Raw genomic sequence first — 27,015 nt, 5'->3', positions numbered from 1 at the left:
ATAAAATTAAAATTAATTCACATTTCAGTGAAAGGAAGAGGGCACTGATGTAGATTGATTTACTTGTGGGGGGAGGGGTGAGAGAGAGAGAGAGAGAGAGAGTTTACAATGTCATCACTAAGGTGATGACATTATAAACACAACACACCCTTGACATAATACAACTTTCAAAGCATATGTTGTACTGTGTAGCTGAATGACTGAATAATAATAGCTCAGCAGTGGTATGCATATTATTATGTATTTTATAATGAGAAAATAATTGCAATTTTATATAAAAAATTTACCTTTTCTTCAACTGACGCTGATCTGTGAGTTAATGCAAACTGCATGTAGCAATTTGTACTACAAAATATTATTTCATCTTCATCCTAATAATATATAAAGGTCTAGCTTAAATGAAATACAAATAAAAATTATCCACAATATGATGTAATAATAATCATATTTCTAATCTATAATATAGATTAAAAAAAAAATCTGGATTAAAACTGCCAACTCTGAAGAGATACCGCTGACCATGATCTGTTAAAATAAAACTATAAATTGGCATTATAATAAGCACATTATAATGCTGTAATGCATTATGGCATTATAATGTGCTAAATATCTGGTCTTATGCTAAGTATCTGGTTTTATGTAATTACTTTGCCAAGTGTTATAAGGTTTGAATATAGTGTGATATTCAGATAAGCAGACGAATGGCCATTTTTGCAACTTGGCATTTAAAATGGCATTTATATCTTTTGGTGCATTGATACAAAAACAATACATTTAAAACAGTGATGGTGGGGGGGGGGGGGGGGGGGTAGACTGCAGAATATTAAATATTATGGCAAATAGCATTTAAATAATTATTTATAAACCAATGCCTACTTTTACATTGCATCAGATTATCACAATAAATGCTGACTGAAGGTAACAGAATTGATCTTAAAAGGCTAATCCTAAAGGATGATAAATTTTAACATATTTCATCAGACACTGGTTAAGAACGAAGAAGTCTTCAGAAATTCCTCTAGTATACTCTGGAAACACATGGTTGCCAACTTGTAGGGTTTGATGGATTGTATCTTTCCTCCAATGAGGGGGGGGGGTCTCTATAAACATTAAAGATAATTTCTGGCAGTTGTAATGCCATAAACACTGGGAGAAAGATTTTCCATTCAAGAAATACAGAGATTGATGTCACTGCCAGGAAATGTGGCTGGTCATCCTACCGATGCTTGTGGTTGTGTTTTGAGGAGCACCAGTGGAATTAGACCATAATGCATATGTATTAAGACTGTAACAGTGTTAATAGCCAATTTGTATATTGTGCAGACTGGAAAACTTAGAATAGTTCATGGGGAGGGGCTACTCTTTCTCTTTGCCTGCAATTTGCTAACTATGGTTCTGATTGAAGAAGGTCTTAGAAATTCCTTTAATCTATGATAGGATTCGAACCCACATCTCTCCTAACAAGTCATAAGTGGTGAAACCAATAATATCATAATCACAACCATCCTCCATGACATGACATCTACAATGTCATGGAGGATGACTGGGTGGGGGTAGTGATATTGGTGTATGGTAAGCATGCTAGGTGTCTAGGTTAATGAGTAACAGTACTTAAATCAACATGGTTGTTGTTTATTTAGCAGTACAGCAGTTTTTTCTCTCCAAATTCACCTGATGAATAGAAATAGTGCACAGGTTTAAAATTTTGTTTCAGAGTATAGAAGAACAGAAATGAACCGTACAATATGCTTATAAAAGCTTACAGTGAAGGTGACCTAGCCAGATTTGCTGCTTTCCACTTGTTCAGATTTTAAGAAGGGTAGAGAATAGTGGAAACCTCGTGCATTAAAATCAGAAGATAGGGTGGTGGTTATCACCTTCTTCGATGTTAAACATATGGGTTTATGTATGTTAAACATATGTGCAAAAAGTAAAAGAACATGCATGCATGAGCACGCACACACACACACACACCACTTGCAGGATAGGACTATGATTCTCTCCATCTATTTGTTTGAGATATTCATTTTAGGCTCATTCACAAAAAAAAAGACAAGATGCCAGTTGGTAAAGAAATGACACTTCTTTTGTTAACTCACAAAAATAATTCAATTTTCTCTGAAAAGAACTTGTCAAAGAACTTCCACCATGTGTTCATAGAATGAAAAATATTGGAATAAGTTACTACTTCCAATGGGGAAGCATTTTGATCCATAACAGATATAGTTTTTGGATTCAAGGCAGTCCAAGTCCAGTCTTTACTAAACTTCCCCTCCCCCATATAAAACTAAATAATATGTATGATGTACACACACACGCATGTACGCACACAATTTTGGCCATCTGAATGTTAACAAACTTCTATTAAACATTGATAAGTATACCACATGCATTAATTAATACTGATGGGAAACATTATTTATAGCAAGTTATATGAGTAGTTCCACCCTTTTCAGGAAGAGGACACTTAGAGAACAAATGGAGCAGTTTGACAGAAGCTCAAATGACTATGGAAAGGAGCATACATGGCTCATAAAACTGGAGAGAAAGAGTTGGATCAGAAAGCAGATGCAGGTTAATCTTTTTGCAAGTATATTTTTTTGGATTCAAGCCAGCATCACTCTTTATTGATATCCTTTTATATCAATGTAATATAAAAAATGAAACTATGTGCATGAAAGCTTTAAAATATTAATTTGTTTTTATTTTGATCTTGACAGTTAAATATCAGTGTGGGGTTATTATCAAAATCAAAACCATCTGGTTTAATATTACACTATTAAATCAGTATCCACTGTTCCCGTTATCAAAGTTCTATCTTGTTTTACCCTCAGTTCCTAATTTGTCATTTTTTTTTGATACAATTTATCCATAATATCCTTTACATCTATTTATCACTTGATTCAATTTCATGAACTTCTGGATTTCAATTCCAGAGAATCTCTTAATTATCAGTTTGCTTAAACCCACATCATATCATGCTATTAATGTGATATTAAAAGCTAGTATTACTTCTAAACACAGTTAATAGATGGCAACATGTACTTGTAGAGTTTCAAGACAATCCACACACACACACACACACACACACACACACACAGGCAGTTCTCGCTTTACAAGTTTTTCCCCCCAAGTATCAAATCAACAAAATCGAAAATATGAACATTAATTACAAAAAAATGAATGTTAAACATTCATAAATACTGCATTCCAAACCATGTGCATAGCTATACAATATAGTGTACCCCGCTTTACGATATTAATCAGTTCCAGAGATACCATCGCATTGTCAAAATATCGTAATGTGAACCCAATAACACGTTTTTTGGTAATTCATTTCAAGATATCGGAAGTTGAAATTTTCACTGCATAATTAAGCTATTTATCTCTCTAAAATGTAATTTTTAAGGTCACACTCATGACCTTAAGGCCATATAAAAGTCGCGAGCATGGTTTGTAAATTGTATTAGTTACCAATTCAAATCGTTAAAATGCACTACACTTTCATCGTTATGTGTTCTGTTATAAGAACCAATTTTGAATGGCTTTGTGATATTTTTCTAAAACACATTTCTGATTTCTGAAGGTCACGACCATAAAACAATAAAAACAATTTGCACTTTCCGGTTTATTGGGCTTTTCTGTTACTGCAAGCAATTATAAATGGGTAGTAAACTTGATCTTCTCATTTGCGAAAATACCGATAGCTGGAATTATGTAGTTTTTATGTTATTATGGTGAAAAGTGTTTCGCCTTTACTCAATCATATAAAAAACAAATTTTCAGAATCTTCTCTTCATTCCTTTTTTTTAAAAGCTTCGTAAACTTGTTACTTCATGCGAATTGTGTTAGTTTCAATTTGTATGCCGTTAAAAAATGCTTATGCATGCAATCGTGAAATTTATAAAGAAAAGAAAAGATTATCTTGGAAACAAAATTCCTCTTGAAACCTTTCTGAAGTTGAAATATGCATTTTGTCGTCTTCATGCATTTCATGAAGACAACGACTCCTTGGTAAACATTCTTTAACATTTGTAAGTCATAAATAATTTCTCTATTATTATAATTTGCTTGATTTTACAGGCTATGTTTTCATTTCTTTCGATAAATCAATCATTGTTTAAACCTAAAACTAATTAGCTAACTAATTTCATTGTTGAGAATGTAACCCCTATTTTTAACCTTATGTCTATTAACTTGTAAAGTCGAGAACTACCTGTATATAAAATCATTTATTGACATCAAATAAAATAAGAGCAATATCCCAGATATACATAATTTAAGCGATAACAATAAAATATAAAATAGGTGAATGTGGCATTAACAAAGCAATAAAATAAAATAAACATGTAACAAGTTGAATGCAACTGGAGATAACAAGTCTGCAGGAGTTTGATATGAGTGAATCTAAAATATTTTTTCTGTGCACCTTGTCATGAATCCAGACATCAGGGTCAAGATTGACAGTGTTGTTGATGAATGACAAATCAAATCTGTTTATTCCTGGAGAGTTTAGATGAAGAGATGGAGTGGATCTGTAGTAGTCTTGGCTGGAATTTTCCACTGAAGAAAGTCCCTTAAGGAAGTCAATTTTGGCCAGTGATCATAGTTATAAAACCCACTATTTCAATTTGCTGGTACAGATGATGTTGAGATTACGCAACAGGATATCCAAGCTTGGCATTTAACCATCTGATGAGAAAACATTCAGCTGACATGATAGGCTGAAGGGTGAATTTGGAGATAATAGCAGATTAGTGATGTAGGATACAGATAGTAAAATAATTCTGTATAGTGTTTGAATTATGAATGAGAGTGAGGATGCATTTCATAAAACTAAAATGCTGTTAGAATGATAAATCGAACCACTGTGCAATGGAAGTTTGGAATCCACAAATTTAATGTGATTTACATGGAGGAAGGATTAATTTAGACCGGATTTTAACTTGTACAAGATTGTTGAAGGTGCAAATGGTAGATACTGGGTCTTCAAGAGGTTCCTATGCAAACCAAAAAGTTCAAAATAACACAGCAAGTCACCAATCAGTTGTTGAGTGCCCTACATGATGAACTGAAAATGCTGACAAGGCCAGAAGGGGCAGGAAAATCCAAGAAAGAAAAAGGTATGGGTGAGTATAATAAGGCCGAGAGGTTCCTTGGGGCAGGCTTAAGCTAATGTTCAGAATACAGGCTGCAGATTTGTTAGAGAAGATAAGAGTGCGATTGTAAATTAACTGTTGAACCACTTTCAACAGGGGTCACGAGAAGCAGTAATAGTTCTGGAGCAGAGATATCAGAGGGCCAACAGCAAATGAGCTGAAGGCAGCAGTGAAATCAATATGGCTGAAAAGGGGGAATCTGCAGCAGTGCAGATTCCCCCTTTTCAGCCATATTGCAAAAATAGCGGAAATGAATTGAAAAAGACACGTTTCGGTCAACCATACTCAGATTCCATAGTGAATTGATGCTGGTCTAGAAGCAAAAATTTGACTAGAAAGTGGTTTCAAGAGAATTTTGTCTAAAAGCATCAGTAAAGGGGAACAAACGGAGACAGGCCTAAAGTTGTTTGGCCTTGTGGTTTTGGGGATAGGATTAACTCTGTAGCATTTCCAGTCTGGAAGTACACAATGGTAATGGACATACTCCATTCATGAAACTTGAAAACATATATATATATATATATATATATGTTGAATGGAATAATAAAAAAGTGGAAATAAAAAGGTAGATATATATAAATGGGTATTCAATGTAACTCTTTAAAGGAAATGTTTAAAAAGCTACATAGAAAAGAGGTATACAGTTGATGAAATGATTTCAGTGAATGCAAGATTAATAAATTAGGTATGACAGATGCAACGAAAAGCACAAAGCAGCATTAAAGGATGCAAGAGTATATATAAAATGTATTTATATTAAATTAAATATGCATAAATGGATGTGAAAGTTACACAAGGTGCCAGTAACTATAAGGGTGAGGAAAGGAGAAAAAGAAGAGTAGTAGTGGCATGTGATGCAAGAAAGCAAGTGTATGAGCTTATGCAGCATCAGCCAAAAAAAAAAAAAAAAAAAAAACACACCATTCCCTCCAAATTAGCGAAAAGTGAAAGAACGTTAATGTCCTAAAGGTTATGATGAATTAAGTAAAATTTGTACAACAAAATACTAATAAAATGCAAATAAAAATGAAAATAAGAATGGTATAGCTGTCATCAGATATGGGGGGGGGAGAACATTTTAGTGAATGGTCTAATATAGGTAAGGCAAAAATGCTTGATCTGATGTCAGCTGAAATAAATATTGATACATGATCAGATATTTCATATATATATATATATGCAGGTGGTAGATGACTTTCATCAACCAGTTAAATACCACCACTTTGCTTATTGGAGGCTTGAAGTGGTGAAACCCATGTTTAGTCTCTAGAGCAAAGTTTCCGGCGTCCCCCCCCCACACTTCTCCTTCAACCCATGCACGGTACTAAGTACTATAGGTTTTGATACCGTTCGTGTTTGGAGTTTTTCATAAAAAAAAAAAAAAAAAAAAAATGTTGTATCCATAGTAGTAGAAGAAAAGTGAAAGGCCAAAAAAAGGAATGAAAATGAAATTAGCACTTTCTAATACAGTATCAGTCAGTCATAGGGACTACCTTGGAAACTACCTTGTCCATACTGATTAGAAAGTGCTAATTTCATTTTCATTCCTTTTTGCCCTTTCACTTTTCTTCTACTACAATGAACAAGTATAGAAATGCAGTTGCTGATACATAGTCAGGTGTAATCCCTGATGAAATACTTGATCATGTATCAATATTTATTTCAGCTAACTTCAGATCAAGCAATTTTGCATTACCTATATTAGACCATTTACTAAAAATGTTTCCCCCCCCCATATCTGATGACAGCTACACCATTTTCATTTTATTAGTATTTTGATGCATTAATTTTACTTTACAGTTCCCCACTTTATATTGGCTTTGCAATTTAACCCATAATTTTCTTAATTTGTCATAAACTCAAGGATATTAACATTCTTTCACTTTTCATAAATCTACAACACTTCTTTTTCTACTTTTCTCACCCTTCTAGTTACTGGCACTTTGTGTAACTTTCACATCCATTTATGCATACTTAATTCAATATATATATATATATATATATATATATATATATGCACCGATGAGCCAAAACATTATGACCAGCGAGTCGTTATGCAAATTGAAGCAACTGCAGGTGAACCATGGCGTGGGTCGGGACACTGTATAAAAAACACCTGATACTGAGCACTGTTAATCAGTGTTACTCTTTGTTCTTCAGATGAGAAAAGCAGCAGACTTAAGCGAGTTTGACAAAGGCCAAATTGTAATGGCCAGACGACTGGGTCAGAGCATATCCAAAATGGCACTGCTGGTGGGATGCTCACGGTCAGCCACGGTTAGTACCTACCAAAAGTGGTCTGAGGAGGGAAATCCACAACCGTTGGCTCATCGATGTTCGAGGTGCACGAAGGCTCTCACGGATGGTACGTGGCAACAGAAGGGTGACTGTGGCGCAACTCTCCGGTAATTGGAATCCTCGTGATGGGAGAAATGTGTATCGACCCTGCTGAAAATGGGGCTGCGTAGCCGCAGGCCGCTCCAAGTGCCCATGCTAACCACAGTTCACTGGCCACAGCACCTACAATGGGCATGCAAGCATCGAAACAGGACCTTGAGTGATTGGAAGACGGTCGTCTGGTCCAATGAATCGCGTTTCCTGTTGCACCATGTGGACGGCCGGATACGTGTGAGTTGTTTATCTGGGGAAGTAATGGTGCCTGGATTCACCGTGGGACGAAAACAAGCTGGTGGCGGAGGTGTTCTACTGGGATACCATGTGCCTGGCACTCTGACATCTACAACCTACCTAAACATCATTGCTGACCAGGTACACCCTTTCATGGCAATGGTCTTCCCCTCTGGTGGTGCTGTTGTCTTTCAGAAGGATAATGCGCCATGCCACACCACCCGGATTGTTCGAGACTGGTTCGCAGAACATGAGGAAGACTTCCAAGTATTGTCCTGACCTCCGAATTCACCAGACATCAATCCCATCAGGCTTCTGTGGTTTGTGCTGGAACAGCAACTCCGATCTGTGATATCTCAACCACAGACCTTACAGGAGTTAAAGAATCTCAGGGGCTCACATCTGGTGAGTATGGGCTTGGCACACCCAGGATCCTCAGCTGGATATCATCATTCTTCTCTTTCTTGGTGATTCCCTTCTACTTCTCTCTCTCGGGGTAATTCAGAATTTTTTTTTTTTTTGGCTAGTGTAGTATAAGTCTTAGGCGTCCTTGCACCATATGGCTAATAATAATAATAATAATCTGCTGGTTATGTGTTGGTACCAGATACCACAGGACACATTTAGAAATCTTGTAGCGTCCATGCCTCGTCAGGTACGAGCTGTTTTCGCTGCACGCAGAGGACCAACATCATATGAAGTAGGTAATCTTACAATGTTTTGGCTCATCGGCGTGTATATATATATATATATATAAGTAGAAATAAATATAAGTAGAAAAAATATAAGTAAAAATAAATATATATATATATATATATATATATATTTTTTTTTTTTTTTTTTTTCTCTCCTCCTTCACAAAGTTTTAGCTTTTCTTGCTATTTTATACATTATTTACTTCTTTTCTCTTCTGGATTGTATTTATCATGAGTTTATCCTGTGCTTTCATTTCATTCTTTTTTTTTTTTTGCCACTTGAAGTCTGTTGTCTTAGTTGTTTATGTTCTAGATATTTTTATTACATCTCATCTCCATTTTGGCTTTGGTTTCATTTTGACTTAGTTGCTTAGCACTTTTACTATTGTGTTTGTACATTTTTGTTTTGTTCCTCTGTTGAGTCAACCATGATTGACTCAATAAAGGAACCCAATGTAGACATGAACTACGTCTACATTATGTACAATGTCAAGGTGTGTTTGTTTTAATTGCAGTCTCCAGGGTTCCTCCTTTATGCTGCTGTAGCATCTGAAAAGGCAAAGGCCGGTAAGTGTAATGTATGTAGGGTGCAAGTATGTGTGTTGTTATGTTGAGCATTCAGTGCCGGCACCTGGCGACTTTGCAGCCAGGGGGCAAGGGACACCTGGTCTCCTGCCCCCTTGACTCCCAACCTTGGCCACAAGGAGATGTGCCAGGGACTACCCTTTAGCTGAAACTCTTACTGCGGCTATCAGGCAAGCCTGGGAGCCCCAAATATTTAGGGAAAGAAAGTGGAGATAAGAATGAAAGTATGGGGATTGAAAGGGAAGGGAAAGTTGGATAGCAGATAAGGGGAAGAAGAAATAGATATCCCCTGAAATAGAAGAGAAAAGTTTACAAAAGTTTATAGAAAAAAGTGGTTATGTTTTTAAAATCTAATCTGATGATTCTTAGGAAAATTTAATAATAAAGCATAATAAACACAGTTTTGAAAAGAAAATGCTGTTTTTGCTGCAATGGAATTAATGCGATTCCGCTGCAATACAGTGGAATCCCATTAATACAAAGTTCAAGGGACCTAAATTTTCACGTTTTGTAATAACGAGGTTTAAAGCAATGAGGTCCGCCAAAAGTGTCAAAATTTTACCATTATTTATTATTATTATTATTATTATTATTACTTTTTTTGGTATATCTAAGAATAATAATATCAAAAATAAATTAATAAAATAAAATAATAAAAATAAAAGAAAGAATTCAATGTTGTTTGCACAGTTTTTGTCCTATATGAATTTTTAACTACAGCACAGATGTTATCAAGTGCAATAGTTGTTTCTTTATGAACGTTACTGCAGGCCAAGACATTCTCTATTATATTCAATGCATTTTGGGCATCTTTTTTAGATGGCTGTGTGTGCGCATCTTCACTTTTGCTGTCGCTGGTAACAAAAACAGCATCGTTTTGTTTGGTACCCAGCAGCTCTTCTGGTTTTGGCATTGCAGTGGTAGCAGCTTCATCATCCACCTTTACAAACTCTTCAAATTGGCCAACAAAATTCATGTGCTCCTTCAAATTCCCCCATTCCTCACTGTTGCTATCACATTTGTCTGCTGGACCATGTTTTTTGATGATGTTCTCTCCAAAGCCACTCTTTCTGAAGCAGTTAATTATTATGTTGCAGATCAAGTACCTTATCAGGCAGGCTCTATATGCTCTCTTCAGGTTATAAATAATGCTTTGATCCAGTGGTTGCATTAAACTGGTGGTATTGGGGGGTAAAAACAACAGTTGTATATTTGTCAACTTAAGTATCTTGGGAGAATGTGCTGTACAATGGTCTAGAATCATCAAAATGATCCTTTTTTCTGAAGCCATTCTTCTGTCCAATTTTGATAACCAAGACTGAAAAATTTTGACCGTAAGCCAAGCACTTCTATTGGCCTCATAATCACAGGGAAGTTGGTTAACTGCTTTAAAACATCTTAGCTTGGAAAATTTACCAATTACAAGTGGGTGTAGTTTTGTACTGCCATCTGAATTGCAGCATAGCAGAATAGTGAGTCTTTGTTTACTTAATTTTCCACCACGACAAGACTCTCCTCGAACAGCAAATTATAAAAATAAACCTGTCTTGTCGAGATTAAAAATATCCTTTGCCTCATATTTTTCAAGGATGGACCGTACAGAACACAAGCAGTCTATAGCCTTTTCTTTGTCGACTAATCCAGACTCACCGCAAACACTTTGCGAAACCAAGTTATTCCTGTTTTTTAATCTTTGGAGCCAGCCACTGCTGCATTTGAAGTCACTAATCCCATGTTTCTTAGCTAGATAATTTGCCTTTTCTTGCAAGATCGGACCTGATATTGGCAAATTAGATGCACGCATTTGTTAGTACCACCCGAAAAGTTTTGTTTCAAGCTCCTCGTGTTTTGCAACACAAATTTGTTTTCTGTTTTTAATCGCTGCTCCAGTGTCACACGCTTCAACTCTTTTTCGGTTTTTCAGTATTGTAGATAAAGCAGGTAAAGGGATGTTGTATTCCTTTGCAATGTCCGTTTTGCTACTTTCCAGGCTTAATTCTGTCCATCTATGTTTTGTCGCCATAACATTGCTGGATAAGATTTAATATAAACAAATTTTAAATTAATTTAAAGAGACAAGTTCCGAAAAAGACGTCAGCTCAAATAAAATGGCACAAAAAATAGACTGCTGTATACGGCAGCAAAAGACTCTTTGAACTGGAGTAACAATTGCAACTGACCTTACTTCGTGGAGAGTGAGGGAGTGCATGTAAACAACTTAGAAAAACTTTTTATTCTTTTGTTAATTTAACAACTCATCCTTCAGAAAGATGTTTTTCACGGTGCACTTGATGTTGTTTACACAAAAAGCTTTTGTTTACACAAAACTAATTTCTAACAAGTCAGTGCCATCCTTCGGGAAGCAGGGAGCCAGGTGGCCGGGGCCATAAACGGATCATTCTGCCAAGATTTGTATTAAACATACAAAATGACAATATTTATTTCTCATGGGGTGAAAAAGAACTTTGTAATACATTTTAACCGAATATATTTACATAAAAAAGACTATTCTTTCGCAGGAGAATGGTATGTGCTTCATATAAATGAGTACTTTGTATAAACCGAGTTTGTATTAACGAAATTTTACTGTAACTATTCAAATACCAAAACTTCAACAATCTAACCATTAAATTCTTCCCATCAAACAGACAATTAATTTCAGCCACATTTTCATAATGTATGGATTATATTTGCAAAAGTCAGCCACACCAAGGTCTGTTCAGCTACGAGAAATAAATAATAATGTAAAACACACAGTAACACTATGTCAGCTAGTAAAAATTTCCTTTCCTATAGCCTGAGTGTGGCCCAAGTACAAGAACACCATTTGATTTACACCCAATGAACAACACAATCAGAAATTGTGTTGTTCATTAATACCAACTTCAATATGTCTCATTATTCATGAATAGTTCAATAAATTCAAAGCTAGTTTACAGACTGCAGTTTACCTTGAACTTGAGATCCTTTAAGAACATATCCTGAGCAATGTCCAATTAAAGTTTATGGTGGTACATTGTGACTTACGTATATCAAATTGATGCCCAATAAAGAGCAGAAAATCAGACGCATTCAGTTCATTTACATTCAATGTCCATCAACACCAATCAGTGCCAGTGTATATCTTAGTATGATATCGACTAGCTACAGAAATTTTTTATCTATTCACCAAAACTTATGGTAGCCACAACAATCTAATAATGCTTAACATACTGGGTTCACAACATTGCCTGGTAAAGGACAACTCATTTCAAAACAGGTAAACGAATCACGTTAACCTCAAAACAGAACCAAGTTAGCATTCCAAGTTAGATTTTATTAATACAACTTTAAACAAACTATTAACATCAAATCTCAGATTGATTCAACAATTTTCCTCTAATACAGTACTACAAAGACATTTCCTTCGTATGAATAATTTATCTGCAAAGTCAGAAAGAGCATTAAAATTTTCCCTAGAGACTAAAAATTGGGGCATTTCATCCTTATTATAAACATTTGTAAGTAATTGGGGGTTGAATCTAAGGTCCAGATACAAATAACAATCAAAGATAAGATGTTCAGCCATCTCCCGGGCCCCACATTTACACAATGGGGTAGAAGACAGCCCAAGAATATATAACTTATAGTTAAGGCTACCATGTCCAGTTAACAGAAATGGTGCATTTAACCCAGGATTCAGCCATGTTGTGTTGTTTAGCAATTTCCGAAACATCTGGAATGAATTTGTAAGTTGTTCCACCTAGTTCAGCCTGTGACCAGACAGTTCGCCAGTCGTTGAACTGTCTGGTCACAGGCAGAACTAGACAGTTCGCCAGTCGTTGATTAGTTTAGCTCTAATTCTTGCATTATCCTCTTTTAATGACAAATTCAAATCCAATGCAAAGTTTACAACTCTTGATGGCAAAGCTATCCTTCTGGAATACTGAAGGTAGTGAAACATTACTTTGTAATTAATAGGTAATTTTCCATTTAACACCTGCAGTGCTAGAGTAGAGACTGTTCTCAATTTCTAGATATTGCTAAAAGGAAAAACCTTTGAGCTTGTATAACATATTTTTAACTAGGCAATTTGTAACACGTAAGCCCCAGGCTCCTGCTGCATAACACTCTATCAGGATAAATATACACTGTAATATAATTTTATTATTGTTGGCTTAATGCCCCAAAAATTTTTATAAATTCTGATTAATTTTCCTGTAAAAGTTTTGATTTTCTGAAGCCATATTTAGCATGTGTAAAATTAAGAGAGTCATCCATCATGATTCCTAAATATTTATACGTTTTCGATTGCATTATTATTCAATCTAACAGTGGGTGGTCTAGTCAGGCTTAAATACCCTCTCATTAACATTTGTTTAGTCTTTGATGTAGAAATTTCTAATTTGTGGGTCAGACACCAACAGTTCAGGTTACTTAATATTTCATTAGCTCTCTCTAACTCTAACCTGGATTCCCTGAATACTACTACCACTAGGTCATCTGCATAAGCAATTTTTAGAACTTTAAGTCTAACAGCAAGCCACCTATCAAGGACCGCGTTTCAACAAATTGGACCAAATTGGATCCTTGAGGATAGTTCCTGGTAAATGGACTAGAGACCAAGCAAAAGCCTGAAGACACCGTTATATTTTTATCATTGAAGTAATCAGAAATAAGCCTATATAAAGGGACAGAAACCCTGGCCTCCTGGAACCATGCTGGGACACTGCCACCATAAGGTGTTAAAGGCCCCTTTGAAGTCCATGAAGAGGCCAACAAGGATGTATTTTAAGTTGGTAGTTAGCACAGAATTCATAACATGTCTGATGGCATCAACAGCACATTTTCCCTTAGAGAAGCCATACTGAGTTTCCATCTGCAGGTTTGTGCCAAGATAATATACTAAGAACCTGCCAACTATCAATTTCTCTTACACCTTACCTAGAACGGACAAAAGGCTGGTATGACGATGGTTCATTAGTTGGTTTCCCTGGATGTTTTAATAAAATTTTGAGATTGGTTCGTTTCCAAAGACAAGGGAAAGAGCCTTCCCTAAGACATGAATTTAGTACATTTGAAATAAGCTGAGGGGACACCAGCCAGATTATTTTTAATACAATGACTTCAGGCAGATCTAATCTGGCTGAAGACATTTTATTGTATGCCATCGAGTCAATTGCCTGAGATATTTCCTCATGCAAAATGTCTCATCATGTATAAGACCAGATTATGACATTGTCTATTAACTGTCAAAATTGAAGAATATATCTTGCTAGAGTGAATCTTTTCGGCCAAAGGATTGTATGCCAACCCCCAGGGTTCTTTGTTTAATGTATGCATAACCATATGCTCCCAAGCCAGCCTTTTTTCCTTATAAATTGTGTTGAAATAAAGGTGCCTGGCAGATTTATACAGTTCAACCAGATGGTCAAATTCATCCCTTGGTCTATTGGCATGACGCTTAGCCCTCTAGAAGCTTCTCCTAGCAGTCTTAAGATCCTTCTCAAATTCATTACGTTTAGGGACCACCATGGCAGATAGTTTTTGTTCCTTTTCTTCTTCTTCTTCTTGAACGATGCATCGCATACAGTTTTAATAAGGTGCACTTTTTTCTGCCTGGGCCTGCAATGGTCCCGATTGTGCCAATCTATCCAAAATCTCAGGTGTTGTAGCCTCTCTCAATTTTTCATAAAAAACTTCCCAGTTTGTTTCCTGGGTTTTGTACCTTGGGAAATCAAATGATGTTCTATAAGAATGAACGGGATCATAGGTAGCTTCAAATGTGATAACATTACGGTTGCTAGACAACCATGCTGTATGAACTTTCCAATTATAAATACATCTGCCAAAGGTGCTCTTTGAAATCAATGTAAGATCGATGTACGATTGTCTGTTAGCAATCATAACGATAGGAGGGTGACCTACAGAGTTCCATAATGTTAAGTTTTTAGTCTGAATAAATTCTTCTAGCAAATCCCCTTTAATGTCAGTCACAGGGCTGTTCGACAATGTGGAAGAAGCATTAGCATCCACACAAACAATCACCTGCCTACCAGAAAGTCTGTGAACAGCATCCTCAAAGAAATTCAGAAAAGGCTTGACTGGTTGTTGATAGTGGCTACATTGGAAGTACAGGCAGTACCCGCTTCATGAGTTTTTTTTTTCCAAGTATCAAGTATCAACAAAATCGAAAATATGAATGTTAAACATTCATAAATACCTCATTCCAAACCACTATACAATACAGTGTACCCCGCTTTACGATATTAATCATTTCCAGAGACACCATCGTATTGTGAAAATATTGCAATGTGAACCCAATAAATTTTTTGGTTTAATTTTTTAAACTTAACAGCCCCCACATTATTTTTTTCGTAAATCGTTTTGAGACCTTGGAAGTTGAAATTTTTGCTGTATAACTAAGCTATTTATCTCTCTAAAATGTCTTTTTAAGGTCACGATCGACCTTACAGCCATTTAAAAGGTCACGAGCGTGGTTTGTAAATTGTATTAGTTACCAGTTCAAATCATTAAAATGCACTACACCTACATTGTTATGATATGTTGTGTTATAAGAATCAATTTTAAACGCATTTGTGATATTTTTCTAAAGCACATTTCTGGAGGTCACGACCATAAAACAATAAAAACGATTTGCCCTTTCTGGTCTATTGGGCTTTTCTGTTAGTGCAAGCATTTATAAAAAGGGTAGTAAACTCGATGCTATTGCATTTGCGAAAATATCGATAGCTGGAATCGTGGTTTTTTACGTTATTATGGTGAAATGTGTTTCCCTTTTACTGAAATCTTCAATCGTATAAAAAACATAAATAAATTTCCAGAATCTTCTCTTCATACCTTTTTTTTTTAAAAACTCGTACTTGTTACTCCACGCGAATCGTGTTAGTTGCAATTTGTGTGTGCTGTTAAAAAATGCTTATGAATGCAACTGTGAAATTTATAAATAAAAGAGAAGATTATCTTGGACACAAATGCCTCTTGAAACATTTCTGAAGAAGACGACTCCTTGTGCAACAAACCTACGAGTGCCGAGCCAATAATGAGTGATCAACGAGTGTGCATTTAGTCGGTGATGATGATGAAGAATAACCATTCTTTAACATTTGTAAAAAATGAATTTTAAACATTCATAAATACCACATTTCAAACCACTTGCTTAGGTATACAATACAGCGTACACTGCTTTAGGATATTAATCAGTTCCAGAGACATTTGTAAGTGGAACTGATTCATTTGTAAGTTGTAAATAATTTCTTTATTATTATAATTTGATTTTACAGGCTATGTTTTCATTTATTTGGATAAATAAATCATTGTTTCAACAAACTAATTAGCTGACTAATTTCACTGATGAGAACATAACACTAGTTTTAACATTATGTCTATGAGAAATAAATTCCCGCTTTACGAGCACATGCCAGGAACGAATTAACTCAAAGTCGGGAACTACTTGTATACAGAAATAAAATAAATTTGCCCAAAGGAGCCGTCAAAGGCAAGCGCAAGCCGAATGATTTGAAGACCGTATAGTTAGAAGGGTTGTTTGTGAGAAAAAGATCAAGAGTGTTGGTTGCATGGTTAGGATTGTCTGGTATTCTTGTAGGTAAATGAACAATCTGTGCAAGGTCATTAGAAATTGAAAAGCCTCAGCATCTTGACCAGCTGGGTCGGTGTGACTAGAAAATGGAAGCCAGCTGGAGTTGTGAACATTAAAATCATCAATGAAAATTATCTCACTATTAGGAAAGTTGGAGTGGAGAAAGTAAAGTTGTAAAGAGAGGAAGTCAAAGAGCTCCAAGTGATTAGTGGAGTTGGAAGAATGGTAGAGACAGCAGATGAATTTGACACAATGAGGTAGCGAGATTTTAAGCCAGAGAAAATCGAAAAAAGGAGATTCCAAATTACCAAATCTCTGACAGGGAATATCGGAAGGGGACATACGCACAAGTACCACATTTGAACAAATACCACATTTGAGGTGAAAGGAATTATGCAGCGAATAATTTGGGCAACTGAGATGAGCAGTAGTTGAATCGACCGATAAAAGAGATTCTGTCAGAAAAATGACATAAGGTTTGGCAGATGGCAAGTGGAAATGGATGTCGTTGAGAGTAGAACTGAGACCACGTATATTTGTAAAATGAACTAGGAAGTGTTTGGGAGGTTTAGATCATTTCGCAGATAAGCTTACTCTATTAGTTTGACAATTCATGGTGTATTCAATAGTAAGAAAATGTGAGGGTGACATGCCATATGAAGTAATGAAATTTTTGGATATGGTGTACACGTGGTAAGAATATATCCAGATATTTGACATAACGTGGCCTCGACAATGCACCCTGCATATATACTAGAGCAAAGTGGAGGAGAAATTTGTTAAAGTTAAACATAAGAAAGGCACCTGGGGTGGATGAGATCTATCCAGTTATATTAAAGGAGGCAGTAAAGCAACTAAGCAAACCCTTAGCCATAATTATGAGAGCATCCTTGGACTCGGGGGGGGGGGGGGTCCCCACGGACTGGAGATGTGCAAATATATCCCCAATTCACAAAGGGGGATTCAAAGAGTAATACGAGTAATTACAGACCAGTTAGTTTAACTTCTGTTCTGGGTAAAATAATGGAGTCAAAAGTTAAAGATGCATTGCAGGATCAGCTAGACAAGACTGCAGCAATAATTCAGACACAGCATGGGTTTGTTAAGGGAAAGTCTTGTCTGACAAATTTGATAGGATATTATGATGTGGTTACAAAGGAACTGGATGCAAAAAATAATTTTGATATTATATATTTGATTTCAGGAAAGCTTTTGACACTGTTGCGCATGGAAGACTATTGTACAAATTGGAGCAGAATGGTATTAAGGGTAAGTTGCTACAATGGATAAAAGGATGGTTGAGTGGGAGAAGGTTGAGTTGTAATTAATGGGTGCTGCTCTTTGTGGACTAATGTTATTAGTGGAGCTCCACAGGGTTCTGTGTTGGGTCCTATGTTGTTTTGTATATTTATCAATGATACAGATGAAGGCATATCAGGCTTAGTGTCAAAGTTTGCAGATGATACAAAGGCTGGCAGGGTTGTTAATGACAGTAATGGCAGTGTGCTACTGCAACAGGATCTAGATAATTTGGGCAGATGGGCTAAGAAGTGGCAACTGAAGTTTAACCTTGACAAATGCACAGTACTGCATATGGGTAGAAGTAACCCCAGAGAAACGTACCAACTGTGTCGTACTACAGGTGGTAGAAAATGAAAAAGGTGGTAGAAAATGAAAAAGACCTGGGAGTAATTGCGCAGGCAGATATGAAGTTTTCTGAGCAATGCAGACAGGCTGGCAGGGCAGGTCATGGGGTTTTGTCAATGATATATAGGAATTTTGCTAGCAGGGAAAAGGAGGTGATTGTCCCTCTGTATAAGGCAATGGTCAGGCCATGCCATGAGTACAACATACAGGTCTGGAGGCCTCATTTTAGGAAGGATGTAGATTTGCTTGAGCGTGTACAGAGAAGGGCAACAAGATTGGTGAGGGGAATGAAGGGATCCTCTTACCAAGAGAGGCTTAAGTTCTGCAAATTGCAGTGGCTGGAGACTAGGTACCTGCGTGGTGATCTGACTGAGGTGTATAAGGCCTTGAATGGATTGAGCACGCTGAATTCTGATGGGATCCTTCCACTTGTTCAGATTACAAACCTAAGGGGGCATAAATTCAAATTAAGAAAAGACAGATGTAGAATAGATGTATGGAAATTTTCCTTTAGCCAGTAGGCGGTTAATTGCTGGAACAAACTTTCATCTGTGGACTAACAGGCATTTGGAGGGAATAGTGTGATTTTTTTTTTTTTTTTTTGGCTGATGCTGCATAAGCTCATATACTTGCTTTCTTGCATCACATGCCACTACTATTACTACTACTCAGACTCCATCCGGTCATTATCTTTCAGAGTAGAGGTAGCAAGGTTATACACTAACTGATCGAAAGAGTTACTAATAGATTCGGTCTGGTATACTAACTAGTGGTTGGCCTGCGAACACCGTTTTAGAGCTACTGGTGAGAGTCTGAGTAGTGTGTATGGGGGGGGGGATTGTTGAGGGTATGTTGTGGCAAGGATCTGGGTATATTCCTATCATGTATTTAAAGATGAAATGCACAAGGCATAATTATATATGGGTTTTAAGTAATTAACTATATAATATTTTTTTTTATTATTTTTTGTTTATGAAAAACATAAACACGAAAGGTATCAAAGCCTATAGTACTTAGTACCGTGCATTGGTTGAAGGAGAAGTATGGGGGGAGGGGGATGCCGGAAACTTTGCTCTAGAGACTAAACATGGGTTTCACCACTTTAAGCCTCCAATAAGCAAAGTTGTCGTATTTCACAGGTTGATGAAAGTCATCTACCACCTACATACAACTATATACATCTACAACTATATATAACTATATACAAAGAAGAGTGGGAACGAGAGTAGTCTAGTTCGGCCGAAATTCTTACAGCTCAGGAAAATATAGAAGTTTTTTCTGTTTTATTAACCTAAATTGGCTTAAATTGGCATATTAACTTATTTTCTAGAGTAGCTTTATATTCCTAGTTACAATACTTAGTTTAAATTTTAACTTAGAGATTTTGTAGGTTATTACTTAATATTGGTATGGGTATTCAATCCATGGTTTTATAACGTTTGCAGAGCAGGCGAACGTGAAGCTTTTTAGCTATATTTAGCTGCTTTATTGACTTATTATTATGTTAAATTATTTTCTATAAGTAGCTTATAGACCTAGTCAAGATCCTTGGTTTATTCTGAATTAAGACAGCGAGAAGTGAAAGCAGCCATACAATCCCTGAAGAATGGCAGGGCACCAGGAGTGGACCAAGTCACCACAGAAGCGATCAAAGCCGGGGGAGATGTACTGCTTCGCCGACTACACTCACTCCTCAAAACCATCTGGTGCACTGAACAAATTCCGTTAACATGGAGGAAAGCCATTATCGTACCGATCCACAAGAAAGGTGATAACCGGGACTGCAAGAACTACCGTGGCATCAGCCTCCTTTCCATCATCGGAAAGGTCTTTATGAAGATCATCCAGTCAAGACTGCAAAAACATCGCGAGCAAACCAGTCGAGAAGAACAGGCAGGATTTAGACCCGGGCGAGGATGCTGTGATCAAATCTTTGCCATTCGTCAGCTGATGGAGGAGAGGATCCGGTGTGGACAGCGAACCGTCATTGTTTTCATTGACTTTAAGTCTGCTTTCGACTGTGTTCACCGGCCTGCCTTATGGAAACTACTAGAGGTTGAACGTGTACCTCGAAAAGTCATCACACTCCTCCAAACTGCATACAACGGTTTAACCAGCCAGGTGCGCATCCAGAACGATTTATCTGAGGAATTTACCATCCAAACCGGAGTCCGCCAAGGGGATGTAGCCTCCCCGTTGCTTTTCAACATCGTGGTCGACGCCATTATGAAGCAAGCATTCAGAAACAGACAGGGCATACAATATAACAAGGATCACTATGTGACTGACCTGATGATAGTGCTATCCTTGCCGGTAACGACGCTGAAGCCACGGACATCCTCTACGACATTGCCCGCATTGCCCGGCCATACGGTTTGAAGAGCAATGCTGGTAAGACAAAGGCCCTGACAACAGATGGGTCGCAAGCCACCATCTATCTCGAAGGCGTCCAGATCGAGCAAGTGCAGGACTTTAAATACCTTGGGTCGCTGGTCCAGGAGAAGAAAGTTGCATCCACCATGGAAATCCACAGCAGAATTGGACAGGCGGCCATTGCGTTCGCCTCGCTCAAATGGTGTCTGTGGAAGAGGACCAACATTTCCACAAAGACTAAAATCCGACTCTTCCGGACTTTGATCCTGCCCATTCTTCTTTACGGATCGGAAACATGGATTTGTCTCAAGTTAGATTTGAACAAACTTGAGGTATTCCAAATGCGATGCCTGCGGCAGATCTTGGGCATCTCTCTTCGCGACCGCATCACTAATGATACCATCCGCGCCAGATGCCAACAGCAACCAACCATTGCCGACCAAATCCAGAAGCGAAGGCTCAGATGGTTTGGCCACGTATGTAGAATGGGCACGAACAGAATACCATCCACACTCCTTTGGAGACAACGACCCACCCAATGGAGCATCCAACGGACCGCGCCTAGGAAAACGTGGGCCAAGCAAGTGGAAGATGACTTGAAGCGCCGACGTCTCGACCTTAACCAGGCCAGGACTGAAGCCATGGATCGTAAGGTATGGAAGAACATCACAGAGCAAGTCCGAAACCCTGCGGCACCTACAGCAGCATACTGGTTGCGTGGCCAACCGCCTCCCCCAGCTGCCAGCTAAGGACCAAAGAAGAAGAAGAAGAAGACAGCGAGATGGAAGTTAATTAATACTTAAGTTCCGTAGATTTACCGTTTGTAACTTGCCAACAGTGTTATTCGATACAACGTTATATCCTGAACTAAATAGCATTAGCTTAGTATAGTATTGTATATAATATTATCAATTAATCAGTAAAATTTATTAATCTTGTTCAACTTCATTGTCAATTAAATTGTACCTTTTAACTAAATACATATAACGACTTAGATTTTACAAACGTAACATAATTAATTAATACATAACTTGATATGGAAATTATATAAAGAAACTCGAAGATAATACTTGATACTGAGAAAAATATATATAGATATATAGTGTTACAACTGTGTTGGGATACAAGTTTAGGGTTATAATTTTGTACTGAAATTGAAATTTTATTGAAACTGAACCGAAATTATGACTCAGACCAGAGAAGCAAAGCAAAAGGCTCAAGCTAAATGGAGTGCTGTGGCTCAGGGGAGAACTGGGGGGGGGGGTTGCCCTCTGAATTACAGCTTTTTAAAATGCACTGCTTGCTTGATGTTTGTGGAGCAATCAGGCATGGGACATGATATTGCCAAGGGGGGTGTCTTTGTGTGTGCGCTCGATGTGAGGACTGTGAGGAAATGAGGAGATAACTCAGCGTTGTTATGGCCTACATGAGAGCTTGAAGGACAGGGTCGATGCCCTCGAAGGATCTAAATTGATGGGCCCATCAAGCTTTCAGCTGCCCACATCAATGCCAGAGCTTGCACTGGATCATCATGTAACACAGTGGAAACCCCAAGGCAGAATGAGCTGGTCCCACAGGAACTAGTAATTGTTGGTGACGCTATTGTCAAGGAAACGGTAAATATGCTATGTCAAAAGGATAGGTGGAACAGGACCAGGATATGACTCCCATGAGCAAAGGTTGATGTAGAGCAGATATCATCTTTTAAGGGCTCAAAAAGGTGATAGTGTTGTACATATTGGCATTAATGATATTAAGAGTAGGAGACCGGCAGAATTACATAACACGTACAGGACACTGTTGAAAAAAAAGCCAGGAATTAGAGTTGAATTTGAAAGTGACTGCAATTCTGACCAGACACGATAGGAGGGAATATATGATGAGAGCCTTGTCGATCAATTTGGAACTGGAAAGATTGTGCAAGGCACAAATGGTAGAATTTTTTTCAGCCTGGTCTCTCCTGTACTTGTTAACAGGAGAGACTGCTTCTACAGGGATGGGATACACTTAAATAGAAAGGGTGCAAGAATATTTGCTGATGCTATCGAGGCAGTGTTAGGTGGGTAGGAAAACTGGTAGCTTGAGGGTGGGATGCAAGGACTAATAGATTAACAGTAGCCACTGGCAGAGGTGAAAGTGATTCTTGCACTGCTTCTATTGGAATGAGCAGCAGCTGAGAAAACAAGATGCAGGGTATTTCAGAGACTGCTGGGAGTCATTGCGGTACAAGTAAACACATGGGTTGTGTTAGGATAGCTAAGAATAGGAACAGGTGCATGTATACTTGCATGTACACCAATGCTAGAAGTTTGGAAAATAAATTTGATGAATTTGAGGTATTGCTCCAAACAGCAAAGGCAGATATTGTTGGGATATCAGAGGCGTGGTGTCACACAGATATAAGGAATACAGAACTGGTATTTCAGGAGTACAAAGTGTACAGGAAGGATAGACAGAACAGGAAATGAGGAGGGGTTATGCTATTAGTTAAGAAAAACATTAAATCCAAGGAAGTGCTTTGTTTGTTATTTGGTTTTTAGGAGCATTAGCAACTAAGGCCATATTGCTCCGAGGATATGCGGAGATCATTCCCTGACATTTCCGCATCCTCCGTATTTGGTGGTCACGGGCTCGAACCCCGGTCTAATCAAGAAGCATGTAATAGGCGCTTTGCTGCTCTTGCCTACCTGGCTACAGAGGCGCCTCCAAGGAAGTGAAGCCAGTCGACATTGCTGGACAGTGCAGTGTCGAGTCAGATTGGTGTGACATAAGCATTGGTAGATCAAAACTGAGAGTAGGAGTGTGTTATAGGCTTAATGAGTCTGATGAGTATAATAAGAAACTGTACAGGGAAATAGAGTGGGCCAGTAAATCAGAGATTCTTATAATGGGGGATTTTTAAGTTCCCAGATATTGACTGGAATTGTGGGTTGGTCACTCAAACACTAGCAAGGATTTTATGGATTCATTGGATGATTGTTTTTCTACATCAGCATGTTCGGGAGTCAACTAGAGGGAGTAATACTCTTGTCTGATTATCAGTAGTGATTCTTCATGCATTAAGAATCTGCAGATAAAGGAACCACTAGGTAGCAGCGATCACAGTGTGCTGAAGTGAGATTTATTCAAAGAGGTAACTACCATCAGGGGTAAAGGGAAGCGTTTTTGCTTTCGTAAAGGCAACTAGGATGGTCTAAGACAGTATTTAAATTCTACACTGGGAACAATTGATCACGTTACCAACAGCAAATTCAAAATGGTAAGCATTCAAAAAATTTATCTTGGAAGCTACTAGGCTTTAGATACCAAATAAGAAATATTGTTCAAGGTTTAGGCCTAAATGGATGTCAGATGAATTAATGAGACATATGGCAGAGAAGAAAAATGTATGGGATACATATAAATTAATGGGTGACAATGAAGCCTATGATAGATATAAGTTGGTCTGTAACCAAGTCTCAAAGGAGATTAGGCAGGCAAAGGCAGATTATGAGAAATCCTTAGCAAAGGATGCAAAGAAAAACCACAAAGAGTTCTTTACCTATGTAAACTCTAGAAGGAAAGGGATGAATCAGATTGGTCCACTGGATAATGATTGTTCAAATGTTGATGATCCTGCTCAGGTGGCTAACAAACTAAATGAGTATTTAGCATCTACATTCACCCATTAGGAGTTATTCAGTGAGGGGGAATGCCAGAGGTGAGTTAAACTCTGTCAGTGAGCTAGATGATTTTGTAACAACTGAGAGGAAAGTGGAGGAGAAATTGTTGAAGATAAACATAAAAAAGGCACCCGGAGTGGATTGGTTCTATCCAGTTATATTAAAGGAGGCAGCAAAGGAAGTAAGCAAACCCTTAGCCATAATTATGAGAGTTTCTTTGGACTCAGGGGAGGTACCCATCGACATGTGCAAATGTGACCCCAATTCACAAAGGAGGATCAAATGGCGACACAAGTAATTATAGACCTGTTAGTTTAATTTGTGTTCCAGGAAAATTAATGGAGGCACTGGTTAAAGAAGCACTGGAGGATTATCTAGACAAGACTTCAGTTATAGCTCGGACACAGCATGGTTTTTTTTAAGGGAAAGTCTTGCCTGTCCGATTTGAATGGATACTATGATGTGGTCAAAAAGGAAATGGATGCAGGGAATAATTTTGATATCATATATTTGGATCTTAGAAAGGCTTTTGATACTGTTGCACATAGAAGACTGCTGAAGAAATTGGAGCAGTGTGGCATTGGTGGCACACTGCTGCTATGGATAAAGGGATGGTTGAGTGGGAGAAGACAGAGTGGTAATCAATGGACACTGCTCATCGTGGACTAATGTTATTAGTGGAGACCATCAGGGTTCAGTGTTGGGTCCATTGTTGTTTTTTGTATTTATAAATGATATTGATGATTGTATATAAAGCTTAATGTCCAAGTTTGTAGACGATACGAAGGTTGGCAGGGTTGTTAAGGACATTAATGACAGTACGCTGCTGCAACAGGATCTAGAAAAGTTGAAGAGATGGGCTGAGAGGTAGTAGCAGTAGTAGTGGCGGCATGTGATGCAAGAAAGCATGTGTATGAGCTTATGCAGCATCAGCCAAAAAAAAAAAAAATTTACACCATTCCCTCCAAATGCTTGTCCAGTTCCTCCTTAAATTTATTCAACCTATCAACTTCCACAACGACAGATGGAAGTTTGTTTCAGCAATTAACCACCCGCTGGCTAAAGGCAAATTTCCACACATCTATTCTACATCTGTCTTTTCTTAATTTGAATTTATGACCCCTTAGGTTCGTAATCTGAACAAGTGGAAGGATTCAAGCAGAATTCAGCGTGCTCAACCCATTCAAGGCTTTATATACCTCAATCAGACCATCGCGCAGGTGCCTAGTCTCCAGCCACTGCAATTTGCAGAACTTAAGCCTCTCTTGGTAAGAGGATCCCTTTATTCCCTTTACAAATCTTGTTGCCCTTCTCTGTACACGCTCAAGTAAATCTACATCCTTCCTAACATAAGGCTTCCAGACCTGTACGCAGTACTCAAGGCTTGGCCTGACCATTGCCTTATGAGAGGGATAATCACCTCCTTTTCCCTGCTAGCAAAATTCCTATATATCATTGACAAACCCCCAAGGTGGCAAATGAAGTTTAACATTGACAAATGTAAAGTAATACATATGGGAAGCAGTAATCCCAGAGTGACGTATTAACTCTGTGGTACTACACTGACAGTGGTAGAGAATTAAAAGGACCTGGCAGTAATAGTGCAGGCAGATATGAAGTTTTCTGACAGTGCAGACGGTCTGCAAGAGTAGCTCATGGTGTCTTGTTAATGATATACAGGAATTTGTCTAGCAGAGATAAGGAGGTGATTATTCCCTTGTAAAAAGCAATGGTCAGGCCACACCTTGAGTACTGTATACAGGTCTGGAGGCCTAATTTTAAGAAGGATGGAGAGCTGTTGGAACAAGTACAGAGAAGGGCAACAAGATTAGTGAATGGAACAAAGGATTTCTCTTACGAAGGAAGGCTTAAATTTTGCAAATTAGTGTCTGAAGAATAAACACCTTCAAGGTGATCTGATTGATGTGTATAAAGCTTTGAATGGTTTGAGCATGCTCAATGCTGATGGGATTTTTCCTCTTGCTCAGAATAATCACCTGAGAGGGCATAAATTGAAACTGAGGAAAGACAGATGTAGGATAGATGTGCGGGAGTTTGCGTTAGGCAGCGGGTAGTTGGTTGGTGGAACAGACTTTCATCCTTTGTTGTGTCAGTTGACAGCCTAAATAAATTTAAGGCTGAGCTGGACAGGCATTTGGAATGAACGGAGGGGTGAAATGGGACCGGTTTTATTATTATTTATTTTTTTTATTTTATTTTATTTTTGGCTGATGCTGCATAAGCTTGCTGTCTTGCATCATATGCCTCTACTAATGCTAATGTTAAATGCTAATATAACTGTGATGGCATATTGCCATAGAGGGTAGGCTCCCCACCCACCGATGATAGGCCAACAGCTTTGAAACGGTGCTGTCTGGGTGGTGGTATCCACTGAGAATAAATAATGGTAGTCTTCTCTGCTAGACTCATTACTTATTCAAAGCAGTGCAATACCTGGCATCATGTTGTGAAGGCAGCCAGAATATGCGATACAATTGAAACGATGCCTTTCACACTACATATGTAGTTTAAATTTATGGGTAAACTGTGGTGTATGTACACAGATATTATATAGTTAATTCTTACCATGTGTACGCCCTATCCAAAAATTTCATTACTTCATACAGTGTCACTCCGTCCCTTTTCTTACTACTGACAACACCATA

At 37.8% G+C, this 27,015-nt stretch overlaps 1 protein-coding gene across 5 annotated transcripts in view; it reads right to left on the bottom strand.

The window, feature by feature from the left end:
- Positions 1-27,015, bottom strand: part of LOC150080216 (histone-lysine N-methyltransferase 2C-like) — a 1,301,638-nt gene that overhangs the window by 285,551 nt on the left and 989,072 nt on the right. For all 5 annotated transcript variants that reach the window (XM_090381514.1, XM_090381519.1, XM_090381517.1 and 2 more), the window contains one exon: positions 288-371. In XM_090381514.1, coding sequence (XP_090237640.1) covers positions 288-371 — 84 coding nt within the window. The remainder of the gene's footprint in view (positions 1-287; positions 372-27,015) is intronic.

The sequence above is a fragment of the Mastigoproctus giganteus genome, chromosome 9, assembly GCF_048544385.1.
Source record: "Mastigoproctus giganteus isolate SK-2022 chromosome 9, ASM4854438v1, whole genome shotgun sequence".
In the NCBI taxonomy this organism is placed as follows: Eukaryota; Metazoa; Arthropoda; class Arachnida; order Uropygi; family Thelyphonidae; genus Mastigoproctus; species Mastigoproctus giganteus.
This window is presented reverse-complemented; position numbering and strand designations above follow the sequence as displayed.